The 19,875-nt window shown below is 42.8% G+C and overlaps 1 protein-coding gene across 3 annotated transcripts in view; it reads left to right on the forward strand.

The window, feature by feature from the left end:
- Positions 1-3,873: 3,873 nt before the first annotated feature.
- DPY19L1 (dpy-19 like C-mannosyltransferase 1) overlaps positions 3,874-19,875 on the forward strand; it is a 92,067-nt gene continuing 76,065 nt past the window's right edge. Inside the window, exons 1-6 of one of the 3 annotated variants that reach the window (XM_061586395.1) lie at positions 3,874-4,502; positions 6,453-6,521; positions 8,480-8,504; positions 12,215-12,302; positions 14,135-14,272; positions 19,216-19,336. In XM_061586395.1, coding sequence (XP_061442379.1) covers positions 4,145-4,502; positions 6,453-6,521; positions 8,480-8,504; positions 12,215-12,302; positions 14,135-14,272; positions 19,216-19,336 — 799 coding nt within the window. In that variant the 5' untranslated portion in view covers positions 3,874-4,144. The remainder of the gene's footprint in view (positions 4,503-6,452; positions 6,522-8,479; positions 8,505-12,214; positions 12,303-14,134; positions 14,273-19,215; positions 19,337-19,875) is intronic. The other 2 variants (XM_061586394.1, XM_061586393.1) reach the window with 2 other exon arrangements.

Raw genomic sequence — 19,875 nt, forward strand, 5'->3', positions numbered from 1 at the left:
GTACCCTGCCCTGGTATCTGTACAGATGAATGATGGGCTATGAATATTTTTAATCAATAAATAATACCATCTCCAAATGCCCTCTGGTTATTTGCAAAAGGCGTTCCAAGCTTTTTGCTCTCTAGGCACTTTCTGCAGTGCATCAGCTGTCTGCTAATGACACACCATGGGCAGTGAGAGTTCGGTGAAAGGCTGAGGATGGTTTTCCCTCAAGGCAGGGGATTGGATTACATGGCATTTTGGTTCATTCTGACTTCGATGTTTATAATGTTCAGCTCCTGGCAAATGTCCATGTATGATGACAATATATTTGTATTAGCATCTAGCCATCACACATAAAATTAAGCAGATAAACAAGCATCAATTAATTTTTCTAACACAATTAGAAATATAAATATAGTAGAACTAAAATCTATAATGTAGCACAATAAAAGGCAATCGGGATAAATTACAAAGTTGTATAGCAAATAATATGCACCCATTTAAGGTTTGTAACAACAATTATAGGAACATTTTTGGTTTTTTTTTGTAAACCTGGAAAAGCACAACCTCCAGCCAAGTGCAGAACTTTACTGTGTTTTGCTCAGAAATGCATATGGAGGTGCAAAAAGGGATTTCAGTCCAGCCAGGAAGAAAATAATTATTCTTCCAGATAGAAACACATTTTCAAGTCACTTCCAGATAGCGATGTAAAATTTCTGGAAATTTTGGGAAAATGGAAAAATACGCAATACTTTTTTTTTTTTATCAACCTTTACAAATAGAAAGTCACTTTGTTACTTTAGGAACATACAAGTATTTTGTATTGGGGGCTCTGCAGCTGACCCTATGCTTGCTTCGCTTGCCAACTCCCTACCCTCAAACACCCCAAGCACCCCCAAACACACCCCAGGTACCGCCACACACCCCCTCCAGGCAGCCCCAAACACCCCCACACCCCCAGGCATCCTCAAACACACATACACAGAAATTCCAAAACATACACTCTCCCAAATGCACCCTTGCAGGCATGTGCAAACACCCCCAAACACCCCACTCCCCTCGCCACACCATCACAATTCCCCCCAGTGCCTCCAGGCACTGGCAAGTGCTGGTCACCATGGGCCTGCTTATGCTCCTCGCCTGTTCCTGTGCAGTGTTGCTGTCCTGGTCACTTGCCCAGCTGCTGCCCCAGGCCGCCGCTTCCCCCTTGGCAAACGGTGCCACTGTGCACAGCGGACCTAGGCCACCTCCCCACCTAGGGTATTTACCTGTGTCCTGCCTAAGCTGCTGCTGCTGCCACTGCCACTACTTACCCCTGTGGCTGCTCACCTTACTCCCTGGCTGCCTGCCTGCTCACCCACCCCACAACTGCCCATTCACTCCATTCCCTCTACACCCACCTGACAACCCCACTTGCTCAGTCGCCCGCCTCCCACCAGCCATCCTTGCTTCCCTCACACCTTCACCTCGCTTACCACCCTGCCGCTATCCCCAGCCCCCACTTGACACGACATAGGAAAATATTATATAGCTAGATAGACAAATATCTTGGTTTGCCCATAAAATTATGAACACCTTGACTTACAACATTTTAGTCTTCATGTTAAAAGAAAGCATTTCATAATCCAAAATGTTTCAGTTTTTCCAATTTTCAGTTGCTTATAGGGCTGAATGTTCGTCATCACTTAATGTGGCTTGTCCACCCCTTTAACCACCCTGTTTTACTCGCAATCAGGATGTCAGTGCTATTTCTTCCACTTTTTTAAAGCACGTTATAGATGAAGTGAGTGTTTCAATTAGCATGAGTAATTATGCACACAAAATTAAGTCACAGGTATTATTCCAGATCAATTAATGGAGAATGCAAGGCTGCAATTTTGTGTATGAACTTTGGCTATATGTTCTGAGGCAGGGATGTAAATTACCCCCAAGATCATGTCCTTAAAGTTTCCTGATTTACAGCAGAGCATACAGTACAAAAAGCTCTCAATATGTGAATATTTGCAGCAGTGAGATTAAAAAAAAGAGTAGGCTTATGTCAGTGAAATGCATGTGCAAAGAAATCCTTTATCACAAAACCCAGAGACTGTTAAATCTAGAGTTAGATGCTTAGCTAGCATAAATCAGTGTTTTATCTATTGATTTTTGCAGAGCTATGGGGAGACTAGACCAGCTAAGGATTGACTCTTGTTTCAAGAAGCAGTCTCAAAAGGCAGCGAGTGCCACTTCATGCTCTAAATAACAAATGGCAAGACAGTTCTCATTTCAAAGACGCTGTACTTTATTTGTAGCATTCTTAGCTGGAGGGCAGAGGTAGCTGGATAAAGCTTCCAGAATGTGGGCGGACGTGACTGAGACTGTAACAGCACACAACAAGCAAAAGCAAATGGAATGCAATTCCTGTGGCTCTGAAGTTAGTAAATTAGTGCATTCAAAATTACATTGTTTTAAAAGTATAAGTTATTATTTTGTATCCTGAACAGTTTATTGACTAGGGCATGAATAGATAGAAGGTAAACTGTGGTTCACCTTCATCAGCAGATCAGCATAGTTCACCAGTTTCTGATTTCTGTTTAAATTCTTACAAAAAACAACAAGGAAGACCTTGGTTTGATCTAGAAAGGCGCTTCTAATATTCTTCAGCAACAGTACATACTCAAGAACACATAATACAGATTAGTGATGTTGCAACTGCTATGACTGTGCATTCCTGTTTTTGTAAACAGATTGGTAGGCAATTTTTAAAAAATATTTTCAAAAGTAGACCATGCAAGGGTCAGTCACCCCTAACTTAGGCCAGGATGGATAAGGAGGAGGGCACCGGCTACAGTAGAAGGGATCTGAAATGGGGAAAGATAAAGACAGGAACAGGTTAGTCACAAAGACTCAGATGCATAGGGACAGCAAGTTGGAGACTCCAGCATGCAATCGGAGTAACAGCTAGGAATAGTATACAAACTAGATAAATGGATAAATGCAAAACACAAAGGCAAAGAGATCTGGTTGTCACCCACAGCATTTGGATGAGAGTAACTGATGAGGCGCACGTTAGAACAGGATGTCAAGTAAAGGGCAAGAGGGAAAGAACAATGTGGATAGAGCTGGATGGGAGGTCCTGATTGACTCTAAAGGAGGGGTGCACACTTGAAGAAGGCAGACCAGAATCATCTCACATACCACAGGGTATCCAGGCAGAGCCTGCTGTTATCTTCCAGTAGTCTCAATGGCAGGTGAAATTCACAGTAGGGCACAGGTGGGGTAAGAACACAAGAACACAAGAAGAGTGTATAAGATCCCACAAAAGAGCTTTCTCTTTTAATTAGCAGTAGGAGAGAGCTTTAAGCATTTGTTTTAGTTAGTACATCTCCCATTGCAGTGTCATGGAAACATAGGAAGCTACCTCATACTGAAGAAAAGCTCCAGGGTTTATTTCCCAGCCCAACCTGGATATGCCTGGGATTGAATCTGGGGCCTTCTACATGCAAAGCAGATGCTCAGTGAAAGAGTACATGTGTTGCAGGCCAAAGGCGACAGGTGCAATCTCTGACATCTCCGGCGAGGGCTGGGGAATGTATGGAGAGCCACTCCCAGTCAGGGTATCCAGTACTGACCCAGATGGACCAATGCTTTTATTCAGTATAAGGCAGCTTTGTTTCCATGACGCTGCAATGGGAGGTGAACTAAAACAAACACAAGCTCTCTCCCTATTACTTATTTAAAAAGAACGGGCATTGCACTAAGGGCCCTTTCTGTGTCACGTGTATCCAGCCAAGATCGGGTAGCGAGGTTTCCAAGCCAAGGGAGCAGGCTCTGAGCTCCGCCACCTGTCAGTTTAGACATTAAACTGGGATGTCAATATGAGAAGGCCCTTGGGACGCGGTGACAGCGAAGAAAGGTCAAAGGCCGGGGGAGGGGCTTCACCAAGGCGGCGTCTGGGCACGCGCTCTGGCTGACAGTTGCCGGGCGCGCGAGGTTCGTTCTCTCGGCCGTTAGCTCCTCGTGTCCGCAGCAGCCGGTCGCGCGCTGGCGCGGGGGAGAGAGCCCAAGAGCGGCGAAGCAAGTATCCAGCCCAAGCGCAGCCTCGCAGGGCTGCTCCGGCGCGGCTTCTCCTCGCCTTCCTCTCTCCGGCCTGGCCAGCCCCTGCTTCGGGGCGCTGAGCAGAATGGGCCGGCCGAGGAGAGGCGTGGGCAAGGAGACACCGCCCCCCAATCCCGTCGCCGGCGGCAGCAGCAGCCGTGGAGGTGCCGCTCCTCCTCCATCCCCTCCTCCGCCACCCCAGGCAGAGAAGCGGCAGGGCCTGACCGGAGGCGGGGAGCCCGAGAGAAGCCCCAGCCGTGCGGCAGCCCTCGACAACGTCCGCGGGCTGCAGCAATCGCTGGGGAGGCAGCTTCCCGGCGGGGCCTCGTGCGCGATGAAGACGGGAGGAGCTGCTAAGAAAGGAGCTAAGAATGAGAGCCAAAGGCAGGAGAAGTGGGACCGCTTCACCCACGAGCTCCGCGAGTGGCGAGACTGGCTGCGAGGTGAGAGACCGGAAGGGAAACGAGGGGGATCCAGGGCAGGAGGCGAGAGTGGATGGGTGGAAGAGGCATGAACCTCGGGCTGACATTTACTTCACGCAGTCCGATCCTTTGCATGCTTACTCGGAAGTAAGTCCAGCCGAGTTCAGCGGCACTTCTTCCCAAGTGAGTGTGCATATAGAACTGCAGCCAAATGGGGCTTGCTTCCGAGGCAACGTGCCCTTTGGGTTGAATGGGAGTTACTGAGTGCTTCTTTCTTGGGGTGCTACACAAAAGATCATTCTCAATATTTAGGTTACCCCTTCTGAAATTAAGACGCTTCAGTTACCCTTTTGGCGAAATAAGCGTGGTTCTCGCCCCCCTCCCGTCGCGGCAAAGCCCCCTTTTCCACTTACGCATAGAGTGTCGGTTCTGAGCGGCATTCGTGATTTCTAACATAGAAGGTATGGTGGGAATGTTGTAAAGATTCCCTAAGGCCTAAAGTGGAAAGGAAGTAGATCTTGATGGGACCAAAATTCTTGAGTGAGAAGACAGAGGATATCTCCCTGAATTCAGCGAGGGTGTTGTCCTCAAAATCACTCTCGCGCAGGGACAATAAATTGTTCCTCAAAATCAGACATGCAATAAACTTATAGCGAGGAACTGTTAAGACACTTTCATGTCTTTGTTTTGCTTTTCTCAAATATTGTTGGAAGGATGGCTTGCTGTTATGTGCCTTCAAGTCAGTTACGACTTATGGCGACCCTAGGAATCAGCAACCTCCACCACCCTGTTCAGATCTTGTAAGTTCAGGTCTATGGCAGCCTAGTGAAAATCCTTGTCATCAATTTTAGTGGTGCTGGGTTTACATTTATAGAGCTTAAGCAAGTTTTTTTGCCATAGAAAAAATGGAAGTGGACTGCCTTCAAGTCAGTCCTGTCTTATGGCTACCCCATGAATAGGGTTTTCATGGTAAGTGGTATTCAGAGGGGCTTTACCGTTGCCTCCCTCTGAGGCTAGTCCTCCCCAGCTGGCTAGGGCCTGCTCAGCTTGCCACAGCTGCACAAGCCAGCCCCTTCCTTGCCTGCAACTGCCAGCTGTGGGGCAACTGGGCTCCTTGGGACTATGCAGCTTGCCCACAGCTGCGCAGGCGGCAGGGCACGTAACCCCTGAGCCACTCACTGTGGGGGGTGATCTTTAGCTGGTCCTTGACACCCAGGAGACACAAGCGGGGATTTGAATTCACAGACTCTGGACTCCCAGACTTGTTATTTAACCATATTCCTTTGAGTTTAGCGTTGTTGCCCCTGTGATACGACCACCTTTTTCTTTGTATGTTTTGTTCTCTCTAACTCCTCAATTTTGATGTAAGCAAAATTTGAAAATGTCTATCTGATTACCTTAATAGTGCCGATGGGCTTTTTATTTCCTGAGATAACATAATATCTTTTGTTGGACTACTATTGATTTAGAACTGTGTGCATAAGACTGCAAGCACCCTGTGCATGCTTTCTATGGAGTATACCCCACTACCCTCACTGGGACTTGCTTAGGAGTAAATATGCATAGGGTTGGTCTTCACATACCATTAGCTAGAGAACTTTCAAAGTTCTTAATTTTAACTAATTATATGCATTCATTTGTATCAGAAAATTAGTTCTGCATTTAGTCCAAATGTTAATAAACATGCTGAAATTAAAGAAAGTGATGTAATTCTTGTTAATAGAATTTGGACTATCTATTCATGCCATTACTTAGTATTGTTACTTATTGTTTTGAAAGCCCAGACTCTGTGTGTGGAAGAAAAATGCATAAACACACATAAAGCAGCATTGTAAAACTGGTCATCTTTTTTGCCCAGAGCAAATTTTTGAGCCCATTTTATAAACTTCTGTAAGTTGAAATGTGACTTTTAAAGAAAGAACTCTGAGCAATTCAAAAGTATAATTAAATTCCATTTTCTTTTTAACACAGCTTCTATGAAAGAAACAGGAGTCTTCATCGCAAGAGCAGATAGCAAGATATGGCTTACACTTATAATGGGTAGGAAGAAGTATATGGTTAAGATTTTAGTCCGCTACCAGTGCAGTCCTACACTTCTACTCAGAAGTAAGGATGGGGGAGAATATTTGCTAAAATGGATTTATTACTGGATTTTGACATAATCCAACAATCCACATTGTTTTGGATAAGCATTTATTTTTTGTGGTTGGTCGCAGCTGTCATTGGCATGTTGGTTTTTTTTAAAAAAAGTATGCTCCGAAGTTTACATTATTGTCTTCATCATCAGCTTTCCTCTAGCTTTCCTATTAACCCAGTGGAACAAGTGCTTACAGCATAGGTATTTTCATTAGCATTTTTGTTAGCTATCACGTTGTTTTTTTGGTTGGAAACCCCCCCCACAAACCAGCCATTGTGCAAATAATCAAAACAAAAACAAGGCAGATCAGTACTGAAAGCCAGACTGTCGGAATGCAAACAGATAGAAACTATCTACTGAACTCCATCCCTACTCAGAAGTAACTCTTATTGAATGTAATTGGACTTACTTCTAGGTAACTATGGGTAGGTTTGCAGCTAAGTCTCAGATGTTGATATGCTTTTGATTCTGACAAACATAATGGGTTGTATCCAATTGTATCCTTCTGGTGATGGAAGACCCTTTGATCCTGAGAAATCTGTGAGCTGAGAGTGGGGGAGGTGATTTTCTTCTGCTGTCCCACATGCCACCTAACATACTGTTCGAACTGGTCCCCCAACCCTCTGGAGCAGATTTTGGGGGAATGCAAGAGGCTGCGTAAGGAAGGGGGAGTAACTGAAAATGGCATCCCCTTTCTGCTAATAGAAGCCTCTGCAAGACCGAAGAGTCTTATGTCAGTGGAGTGACACAACTGGATGCAAGCCAATGTGAACAGACTCCTTTTGGTTTATGAAGTATGAATTGTTAGGAGAAGGTGTAAAATAATATTGTCACTGTTTGAGTTTTGTAGATCATTAACTACATATTGTTAATTATTTTAGTTGGAGGGGATCTAGTATATGACAATTGTTAAAACATCTGGGCCCTTACAAATAATGGTATTCAGCTTTCATTTTGGAAGTGATATAAAAAATTCTACAATCTAGCTGATCAATTTTTTTTAAATTTTAAGATGTATTTGTATTTGCAATGTTTAGGAAGAAAATTAATGTATTTAAAGAGGTTGCATTACTAGTGTTAACCTCGCATTTTTAGGTATCTGGTGACAAAATATCTGATATTTTCATCCTTCTGATGTCAAGAGCATATTATTATTATTATTATTTATTACATTTGTATACCACCCCATCGCCGAAGCTCTCTGGGTGGTTTACAACAATTAAAAATATTAAAAACAAAAATACAAATATATTCAGATATAATTGTAAAGTAAGATTCATGTGCACAATTCCCCATAAGCTTCATGCACTGGTCAATCCATCCAGTTGTTTCCTGACTTGTTCATACTATGTAGCAGAGGTTATATTGATAATGTAGGTTTGCGTGTCTTTTAAAAAAAGATACCTGCATTTGTGAAGGATCATAATTGTTAGCTTTCTGTGCCTCTAGGGCAGCCTTTCCCAACCAGTGTGCCTCCAGATGTTGTTGGACCACAATTCCCATCTTTCCTGACCATTGGCAATGCTGGCTGAGGCTGATGGGAGTTGTGGTCCAACAACATCTGGAGGCACACTAGGGTAATGGCCAAATGCCAAACTCAGCTGTAAGAAATTGCCCTTTGGACACTCACTAAGGATAGTATCATCATACTACTTTTTGAGGAGTCATTATATGAATATGTTGACGTTGGCGTCTCTGTTGATTTTTGTCATACTCTCATTTGTGCAGTTACATATCTAAAATGAATTTTAAAATACCAGTCTGGGGTTTTGGGGCTAACCTTGAGAACTGGGCATGGTTGATTTTAAAAAGTGAAGATTGAAGTGATATATCTTGTTTTTTGTGATTTGTTCTTAAACAGCTACAGTTGCAGGGATTCTTCACTGGTAAGTGTATCTCTATTATAAGGCCTCAGCAGGCATCAAGGTGCACCTACAATTGTGATCTTGTTTATTATTTATGCCTTAGACAATCATGCCTCTATTTCAGTTTCTCTCTCTTCTTTCATGTGGACAAATGTTCAGAGTTTCAGTCTCTCAACCTCTCTTACCCAACATGTTTTTACGTGCACCTCTTCTTGCACACAACTTTTACACCCTGTATTTTTCTCTATTGTATTTTTGCATTTCCCAAGCCCAAGGAGCTGTACTGTTACCTGAAAAGTGTTGTCACTGCCAGGTCAATATACTAATTATGTGGGCTCCATTGTTGCATTAAGAGTAGAAGGGAAAATCATGTAGAGGTTTCTAGTTAGTCAAGAACTGCTGCTGCATCAGTTAAGAACATAAGAAGTGCCCTGCTGGATCAGGGCAAAGGCCTGTCTGGTCCAGTACTCTGTTTTTGTAGTGACCAACTGGATGCCCATGGGAAGCCCACAAGCAGTTGTATGGGCCACGAAACTCTTGTGGATCTCATGTCTTTTCTTCTCATTTGATGGTTTGCCCAACACATTCAGTAGCAATGAGGTAAGAAAATTGTTATAATTTATTTATATTAATTAGTCACAATTTTATTTATTTATTTATTTTATTTATTTAATTACATTTCTAAACCGCCCTATAGCAATAAGCTCTCAGGGCGGTGTACAACAAGATAAAACCACAATTAAAATACAAGCAAGTGTAGATTATAAAACATATTAAGAACAAAATTAAAATACAACTAAAAATAAAAAATACAATAAAATTAAATTTAAAATTAACATTAAATTAAGGTTAAAACGCCTGGGCAAAGAGGTAGGTTTTTACCTGGCGCCGAAAGGATAACAAAGAAGGCGCCAGGCGTATCTCATCTGGGAGGGCATTCCATAATTCGGGGGCCACCACTGAAAAGGCCCTAGATCTAGTTGCTGATCTCCGGGCCTCCTTATGAGTTGGGACCCGGAGAAGGGCCTTAGCTGTCGAGTGCAGTGAACGGGTAGGTACATAGCGGGAGAGGCGTTCCATCAGATATTGCAGTCCGATGCCGTTAAGGGCTTTATAGGTAAGAACCAACACTTTGAATCTGGCCCGGAAACATATTGGTAGCCAGTGCAGTTGGGCCAGAATAGGTGTTATATGGTCAAATTTCTTCGTCCTAGTAAGAACTCTGGCCGCAGCATTCTGCACTAGCTGAAGTTTCCGAATCGTCTTCAAAGGTAACCCTACGTAGAGTGCATTACAGTAATCCAATCTAGAGGTTACCAGAGCGTGAATAACTGAGGCGAGGTTCTCCCTGTCCAGATAGGGTCGTATTTGGGCTACCAGCCGAAGCTGGTAGAACGCATTCCGTGCCACCGAGGCTACCTGAGCCTCAAGTGACAGAAGCGGATCTAATAAGACCCCCAAACTACGGACCTGCTCCTTTAGGGGGAGTGTAACCCCATCCAGGGCAGGTCTGACATCAACCATCTGGGTAGAGTGCCCCCCCACCAACAGCATCTCAGTCTTGTCAGGATTGAGTTTCAGTTTATTGGCTCTCATCCAGTCCATTATCGCGGCCAGGCAACGGTTCAGTACATCGACAGCCTCACCTGAGGAAGATGAAAAGGAGAAGTAGCATATCATCAGCATATTGCTGAAAACGCACTCCAAAACTCCTGATGACCTCACCCAGCGGCTTCATATAGATATTAAAGAGCATGGGGGACAGAACTGAACCCTGCGGGACCCCATATTGGAGTACCCAGGGACTCGAGTAGTGCTCCCCAAGCATAACCTTCTGGAGACGATTCCCAAGATAGGAACGCAGCCACCGCCAAGCAGTGCCTCCAATTCCTAAATCCGTGAGTCGCCCCAGAAGGATACCATGGTCGATGGTATCAAAAGCCGCCGAGAGATCAAGGAGAACCAACAGAGTTACACTCCCTCTGTCTTTCTCCCGACAGAGGTCATCATACAGGGCGACCAAGGCCGTTTCTGTACCAAACCCCGGCCAAAAGCCCGATTGACATGGATCCAGATAATCATTTTCATCCAAGAGAGCCTGGAGTTGGTGAGCGACCACGCGCTCTAGAACCTTGCCCAGGAATGGAACATTTGCTACTGGTCTATAGTTGTTGAAATTATCGGGGTCCAAGGAGGGCTTTTTTAGAAGCGGTCTCACCACCGCCTGTTTCAGGCAGGGTGGGACCACTCCCTCTCGTAAGGAGGCATTAATCACCTCCTTGGCCCAACCGGCCGTTCCATTCCTGCTAGCTTTTATTAGCCATGAGGGGCAAGGATCCAGAGCAGAAGTGGTCGCCCGCACCTGTCCAAGCACCTTGTCCACATCCTCGAGCTTTACTAACTGAAACTCATCCAATAAAACCGGACAGGACTGTGTTCTGGACACCTCATTAGGTTCAACTGCTACAATATTGGAGTCAAGGTCCCGGTGGATGTTAGTGATCTTATCTTGGAAGTGCCTCATGAATTCATTACAGCGGGTTATTGATGATTGAATTGCATCCGGAGGACTAGAGTGTAGAAGTCCCCGGACAACTTTAAAAAGTTCCGCTGGGCGGTTACAAGATGGCTGAATAGAGGCAGCAAAGTACTGCTTCTTTGCTGCCCTCACCGCCTTCACATAACGTTTAGAAGAGGCCTTCACAAGAGCATAATTACAGCCGTCGGGAGTTTGCCTCCATTTGCACTCAAGCCGTCTCCTTTCTTGCTTCATCACTCTTAGCTCCGAGGTAAACCAAGGGGCCAATTGAGCTCTGCAGCGGAGAGGGCGCACCGGGGCGATTGTGTCAACTGCCCGGGTCATTTCCGTATTCCACAGAGTGACCAGGGTTTCGACAGAGTTGTCAGTTTTATCTGCCGGAAAATTCCCCAGAGCCCTTTGAAATACCTCAGGATTCATTAGTCTCCGGGGACGGACCATCTTAATTGGTCCTCCACCCTTGCAGAGGGGAGAAAACAGTGTGAGTCTAAATCTCAATAGGCGGTGATCTGTCCATGACAAAGGAATAGATGTAAGATTCCTCACTCCCAGATCACCATCCCCTAGCCCAGTGGCAAAAATCAAGTCTAGAGTAATTTTGCACTAAGGTGTCTCGAAGTGACTTGCGCAATAATAAAAAGAAATAACAAAGACTATAAAAATAGCAATAAACAAAACTGAAACACTCATCTGAAAATATATTTCAAAGAATAAATCCTATCCTATTAAAGGATGAGAAGCTATATAGGTCTATGCAAGTAATTGTAATACAGCCTCATATTTAAACACCCAGCTGGTCACCATGGGCAGCATGGAATTTCATGCAGGAGAGTGAGAGGACTGGCAGATATGAGAGGGAGTCATCCATTCCTTCTCTGGCAGTTCATTGCATTTCTGTGCTGGGAGCGGAGGTGGAGCCTTCTCTTTGTGCCCTGCATAGGAAACCAATTGGGTTGAAAGAAGGGGTGGTGGTGGAGTACTTGATGCCTCTAGCAAACTGTTTGGGGAAGTCTGCTCTTTGTATCCTGCACAGAAACAGAGTAGGCTGGTGAATTGCAGTGCCCTGTTCCTTGACTGCTAGCCCCTCTGCGTAAAAGCAGGCTAGTAGAAAAAAAGCCTAGTTATTTTTGTGAACGTATTTACAAGGTTATTTTAATCTATTAATGAGTTTTGTTATTTTTGGTTTCTTTAGGTGCCACATAACAACTCTCTTTGAAAATGACCGTCACTTTTCTCATCTTTCAACTCTTGAAAGAGAAATGGCTTTTCGAACTGAAATGGTTAGAGCTTATACTTTAAGTTAAATGATTACTTTTAAAGCTGTTAGACATAATATGTTTTTAGGAGCTATGTAATGAGATGAGCTAATCACGGATGCACACCAATTCTGCAATTTAGTATACAGCCTTGCCTATGTATTTTTTAATTGAAACAACCATGAAAGTGGTTTTCTGAGTCAATTGGGTATAGCAAATATTGGTATGATACTATAATAATTAGATAAGATTTTTAAATTGTTGCTTCTTTTATTCTCTCAACACAGAACTTACCTAGAATGTTCCAATTTATATTTAAATATCTTCATTCAACATTTCTGGTCTTCCATTTTTTGAAAGCAAACACTGCTTAGGAATTCTGTTTGGCTGATTTTGGATATTACAGTAAACTGTGACAGTAGTGAGCTTAGGCTCTCCTTTGGCCCATGCACTCCCTTCTCTCCCTCCAGCAGGGCTGTAAGGAGAAGTCTGGGAGCTTCCCCTTCTGTTATTGATTAACTGCAGCTTGTCACAGTCCAGTTCCAACAAACTTTAGTAATCCTTAACTATGGTTTGTTTGAAACAAGTCATCTGCAAATTGCAGTTTATGAACTTGCCTTGTTTCAATGAATTAAGATTAACTTCAGTTTAGGATTTAGATGTAGAGCTAAAACTGGTTAATTGAAAGAAAATTAGTGGCTGTGCTCGAAGAGAGAAAAGGAGGGAGGAGCATGCGAGCCCGGAGGAAGGCTAGACTTATTCCCATCATGATAAACCATAATTTATTGTGACATCTGAATGCAGCCTTTTTAGTGTTGGAGACTGTTGGAATGGATGGTGCTTACTTGTAATTAAAACGTTGTTAATTAGGGATGGAATCCTCTCCTTTTTTACTTTCATTTTTAAGTGTGGCCCCTGGTGGTTGTTAACAATCAATTCCTTTTTCCTCTGATATCTTTTCATTTTTCTGATCTCCGATTTTTTTTTTTGCAGAGAGTTATTGATATTATAATCACTATTTATTTACGAGTCTCCACTGGTATCAGTCTTTATTCAGAACTCTGTAATGATTGCCTGTTTACATTCCTTTTCAAGTGCACTGCAGAACAGTTTAAGGCAGATAATCAAGTCAGTGTCATCCCCCCTGCTGCTTATAATCAACACCTTATTCTCCCCTGCTGCTTTCTGTCTGTCAGTTACAATTAACACCTAACTGACATCAGTGAAAGGGAATGCACATTTGAAGAGCTCACATAGAAAGTAGATCAATAAAAGTATCACTCACTCTATCAATGATTTCAAAGCAAATTTAAAATAAAAACGAATTGGAAACAAAGGAGAAGAATGAGTTGGAAACCTGGTGCGGAGACTTGCTACTTCAAAATTCTCTCTGCAAAGAGAGAGAATATCAGAAATAATTAATCCAATAGAAAATCCGATTATTGCTGAAACCAAGCCCATTGCTATCGTTGACTAACTTAGTTAGTACTGCATGTAAGAAGCTATGCTATCTGTCATTGAAACACATCTTATATACCCAATTTATGTTTAAAATCAGAACATTGCATTTAATTTGTCATTTTAATAATAGTTTGTTGTCTGCCAGTGATTTAGACTATTTTGTATAGTCTAACTGCAATCCAGCACAGTACTAGGAACTATTGTTTTCCATACCATAGAATGGGAACTCTTTGGCTGTGGTTCTTTCACTCTGTTATAGCAGTTTAGGTTAGTCTTAAAAAGATTAAGCAGATTTAGTGGGCTTCCATTAATATCTATAATGTATTGACCTATGCTGCTATAAGAAAATAATACCTTGTTAAAGATTCTTGCTAATTAATGTCAACTCTCCTTAGGGTCTATATTATTCTTATTTCAAGACCATCACTGAGGCACCATCCTTTTGGAAGGGAGTCTGGATGATTATGAATGACAAGCTAACTGAATATCCTCTTGTAATCAACACACTGAAAAGGTTTAATCTATATCCAGAGGTAAGCCAAATCTTATGTCTTAGGCTGCTATCCAGTACACACTTACCTGGGAGTAAGTCCCATTGAACTCAGTGGAGCTTACTTCTGAGTAAACTCCTTGGAGGAAAGGTGGGATATAAATGTAATAAATAAATGTATTGGATTGCAGCCTTAGCCTTTATTTCATTATATAGCTGTATGCATAAATCCTGTTGAAACAAATTATACTAAACACCTTTTCTTATAAATAAGCTCAATTGAAATAAATGGGATTTCCAAGTAAATGTGTTTAGAGAGTGTGTGTGTTTGTCAGTAATCTAAGAACATGGTTAGATGCAGTACATCCATAGAGAAGAACTACAGCTGATAGCATAAGATCAGTGTTTGTATTGACATATTAGTGGAGCAGCATAACTAGTTTGTGAACTGTATATGTCAATATGCAGTGTATGCATCAATAATTAAGTTGCTATTAATAGATTCATTCAGATATACTCATACAACATAGTTATCTATGTCCTTTCATTCCCTGTTGCTGAGTTGATTTTATGTCATGTTTTACTATCAATACACAACTTCTGGAATTTGCACAAGGGGAGGTCATGGTGGCAAAGCTATTGGCAAAGGGAGATATGGTGTTGGGGGTTGGTCATACCAGGAAAGGAAAAGAAGAGTTGGACACTTAAAGGCTATCACCCCTTCTGAACCTTTCTCCATTCAACATGATTTAGATTGTGCAGGCCTGTCCTCCCTGATGGTGCTATAGTTGAATGCCAGGTTAACCTATAAAACAGTTCTCATCCACAATTTGATCATAGGCTGACCTGGTGTGTATTATAGAGGTCTGCATGGCAAATTCAGTGAGCCTGATCTGAAACAGCTCTGCCCATTTGGGTACTTGGTTTGGCCGGAAAGGCGGAATGAGTTTTTCATTGGTGTGCTGCCCACCCTACTGTCCAGTGTTCTTCCTGCAGAAGCTGGCAGAAGTGGTCTCTGATTTGGTGTTGGAATGCTCCCAAATGTAGTATTGGGGGATTTCAATATTCATGCCAAGGCTTCCTTGTCAGCTCTGCATTTCATGGCCACCATAACTATATTTGGTCTAACAAATGTGACAGGTCATTCCCTGGATCTGGACTGGAAGTGATCTGGTGATGGAAGGGGTTGTTCTTACCTTTCTGCCGTGGGCAGATCATTCTGGCTGGGTTTGGACTGATGGTCGTAATTTCCTACTTTCATTTGCAGGATTGGAAGATCTCTTATGGTGGTCTGTCTCTGCAGACAAATGCCTAGGGGAATTTTTCCAGCTGCTCTGGATCCTTCTCCTGTAGATGCCTAGTTTCCCTGTGGAATGGCAAGATGGGCAGAGCTGTTGATAAATTGCTCCTGAATGCCCTCTCTGTTGCTGTGGAGCCAGAGCAGCTATCTGGTACCCTGGAGAGCTGTGGGCAATAAAGCCTGCTGCACAACAGCTGGAGTGCAGATGGCAGAAATTTTACTGTGAACACAACAGCGCACAGGTTCAAGCTCATAATTTTGTAGCCATCCAGCTGAGCATGGTGAAGGGGCTGGTTGGCTCCTTCTGGGTCATCTGAACCCTCTTAAGGCCAGATATGGCAAATCTGTAAGATACACTGAGGACAAAGTTGCTCTTACTCACTGTTGAGTTGGATCCCACCGAGGTTATAGTATGAGAGGAGGTGTCCAGAGCATCATTTGATCCAATTGTACTTGTAGTACTGGTCCCCTTGAAAGAATCACTAGCGCACCCTTCTTAAGAAGCCCTCCCTGAATCTTGAGGTATTTAACAACTACCACGCAATAGCAAGTGTCCCCCTTTTGGGGTAAGGTGGCAGGGAGGTGAGCATAGTGGCTGAGCAACTTCAGATAAGCTTTGATGAAACAAATTATCTGTATCCATTTCAACACAACATCAAGCCTGGGTTCAGGCCAATAAACAGACTGAATCCGGACAAAACAGAAGCACTGTTGGTGGGTGGCATTATACTGCTCTTGAAGGAGCAGGTGTGTAGTCTGGGGGTATTCTTTGTTCCAGCTTTGTCATTGGCAATCCAAGTAGTCTCAGTACCCAGAAGTATCTGTTTCCAGCTATGGTTAATTCACTAGCTGCAGTCATTCCTAGACTAGGACAGCATTGCTCTGGTGATCCATGTTATGGTAATTACTTCTCAGACTACTATAACACATTCTGGGTGGGTCTGCATTTGAAGACTGGAGGCTGCTAGTGCAGAATGCTTCTGTTCAGTTATTCAAAAAAAGGTAAAGGTGTCCCCGCACTTATAGTGCGAGTCGTTTCCGACTCTTAGGGTGACGTCTTGCGATGTTTACAGGCAGACCGTATATATGGGGTGGGATTGCCAGTTCTTTCCCCGGCCTTTCTTTACCCCCCAGCATATGCTGGGTACTCATTTTACCGACCATGGATGGATAGAAGGCTGAGTGGACCTCAACCCCTTTTACCGGAGATTCGACTTCCTCCTTCCGTTGGAATCGAACTCCGGCTGTGAGCAGAGCTTTGACTGCGTTACCGCCACTTACCACTCTGCGCCACGGAGGACCTTTCAGTTATTGAACGTCATGTCAAATTGGAGTAATGATATATCAATTCTTCGTGAGCTTGTCTATTGGCAAGTTCAAGGCACTAATGTTGACTTACAAGGCCCTGAATGGCTTGGAGCTCAAACATTTGATGAAATGTATCTCCTGATATTTGTCAGCCCAGCCGTTGAGATTTGTGGAGGGGCCTGTGATGTTCCTGTATTAATGTATATATGGTAAGTGCTGTTTGTGTAGAAGATATGTGGTAAGTGGAGTGAAAGGAGGGGGGAGTAAATGAGCAGTAGAATGCTGGATGATTGGCTGAGCGTTAGAATGGCTGAGCGTATAAAAGGAAGAATGACAGTTGAATCTGGGTGGGGTTTTTTGAGAGGTGTTTGAGAGGTGTTTGGAGGTGGATGTCCGGAGAGTGTGGAGAAAGAGAGAGTGGGAGTTCTAGTTTATGATAAGTCAAGTATCATAGTAATAGATGAAACCATATGCTTATGTGCCTTTATAAAGTAATCTTGTTATCTCTGTTATTTAATAAATACTTATTTGGTTTACCAAAGGCCTGATCCTTGGCTGGGGTTTCACAGACCAAAAGGGAGGGTAAGGTAAATACCAAGGCTGAAGGGTAACAGTAACAAATGGTGGCAGCGGTGAAGGGAGGAATATAACACCACAAGTATCCAGAGCAAACCAGAATTATATGCATTCTGTATAGATCAAAGGGATTGGGACAGCTTAAGCACGCAGTCACAGAGGTAACCTGATTGAGAGAGACTCAGGCAGAGTCTCTGGGGTTACTGGTTATAGGACGTGACTGGTGGTGCTGCCTAGCAGGGGGATCTGGTGAGGTCTATGCTAGAGCGGAGAGAGAAACCATAAAAAAGGACAGTCCGGACTGGTGGAGTCCCTGGTGGTGCCTAGTGACAGGCAGTAGCCACGAGCAGGTAGGAACCTGACAGGGAGAGCCAGGGAAGGACGCCACAGGGTCCTCCTCAAGGTCCTACCAGTGGGCACTGCCCAAGGGATGGTGATCTAGGCTAGGGCCTTTTCAGTGGTAGTATCCTCATTGTGGAACACCCTGTCATGTGTCATCTTATTAAAGGTAAACCTCTTTACTCAGGCCCTCCTGATTAGTGTTCTGTTTGGATCTTTTGACCTGTAGTAGACCCTACGGGTAGGGATAGGGACTCTGTAGCTCTCCAGATTTTGCTGGACTGATCAGTCCTAGGTAGCAGGACCAGTTATTGGGGATGATGGGAGTTGGAGTCAACAACACCTGGTGGTCCACAGTTTTCCTGTTCCTGCTATAGGATTTTTACCTTGCTGCTGATGGGAATTGTAAAGTTTTGGGATTTTAAAGTATAGTTTATCTGTTTGGTCCTAGTTGTATTTATATGCAACTTGTGAGCTTTTCTTTGATTTTTTTTTTAAGTAGAGTGGTATAAATAAGAAATAAATAATCAATATTGAAAATAAGTTGGAACAAACCCTGCCCAGTGCAAGTGATCTCTTGGGATAAACAATAATCTATGCTATTAATTTGAGTATTACAATCATTACCTGCCGAAGAGGGAAGGTGCTTGGGATATAAACATAAATAATAAAAGTTTTGTTTAGTACATGCTGCTGTTCTTCTTTTGTGAAACACATACACAATTAGAATGTTCCTGTTGACTGGAGATAACAAATAACATTTAAACTATAGACATTTTGTTGTTCTTCCTCTGTTGAATGAAAAGTTGCATGCAGTTTTCTTCTAAAGTTGGTGGAGTGTTTTGCTTACCACCAGTATATCTGCTAACATTTATCTTTCTGCATTTTTTGTGGGGAAGCTTTGTTTGAACCTAAATTATATTCTCTAGCATGTCATTCTTACCCCTTTTCTATTTCAAACCCATCAAAACTAATTTTTGAAAAATATAATGTATGTGTTATATCCAGACCACTTAACTCCACCATCAGATAATGTTAAGTAGAATTTATCTGTATCTCAACATTCCACTTTTCTGTGACCTTGCCATTGGCAGCCAACAATGTGGCATGGGTAAATGCATAATGTTTTGATGTCAGGGCAAAGTTGTAGGAGGGAGATAAATGCACAGTGGGTGTTTTAAGCGCTACATGCATACCTAATGTAACATTTTGTTCATCCGTTAATCAACATAAAACCTGGAGAAGGACATACATATATGTTTTGTCTTATATAATTATTGGCTCCATAACTTGAGTTAACATACCATAAATAGTGTTGTAAAAGTTAAAATGTAGTATCTTGTGTGTGGGGAGATCTTAAATTAGTCAGATGTTGATGAATAGCCACAGATAAGCCTCTTTTAATCATCAAGATAATCTGAGTCAAAGTTCTTTTGAAATTCTAAATCCTATTTTCTGCACAGGTTGTGCTAGCCAGTTGGTACCGCTTATACACAGGGACAATGAATGTGATTGGTATTCCAACAAAGACATGTTGGACAGTGAATAGAGGAGAAGGTCTCAGCCCTGTTGAAAGCTGTGAAGGCAAGTGTTGCTAGTTCTTTGTTCATTTTTGGATGTTGCACAAGATGGAATATGAAACAACGGAGAGGGGTTTACAAAGGTTCTTTTTGTATAGATTAACTGTTTAAAGACTTTAGCTTATCAGTGATTTATTACATTTCATAGATTACAAAAAATCTTATAGATGCCTTTTTGAAGATACTGGACATGTGCTTTTTCAAGTATTGTAAACAAGTGGTAGAACTTCTTAGAAGAAAAGGCCATTCTTTAATATGTTTTCCATCAGTTTGGAAACCTAAAAAGCACATTCTGTCTTGTTCATTCACTGTATTGCCAAGAGATGGGGAGTATGCAGATGGGCGCCACCTGAGTCATCAGGGTGACTGATGAAGCACAAACCTTTCTCTTCACCTTGGACATTCAACCCAAAACAATATGGGTGGCACCAATATCTCAGCAACTGACTGAAAGTTGGGGTGGATAGGGAGGTAAGGAGAAAGAGACCTATACTTGGCTGCTATACTTTCATTTATGGGTCTACTCCTTATGTTCAACCTAAA

This window comes from Rhineura floridana, chromosome 10 (genome assembly GCF_030035675.1).
Source record: "Rhineura floridana isolate rRhiFlo1 chromosome 10, rRhiFlo1.hap2, whole genome shotgun sequence".
Classification (NCBI taxonomy): Eukaryota; Metazoa; Chordata; class Lepidosauria; order Squamata; family Rhineuridae; genus Rhineura; species Rhineura floridana.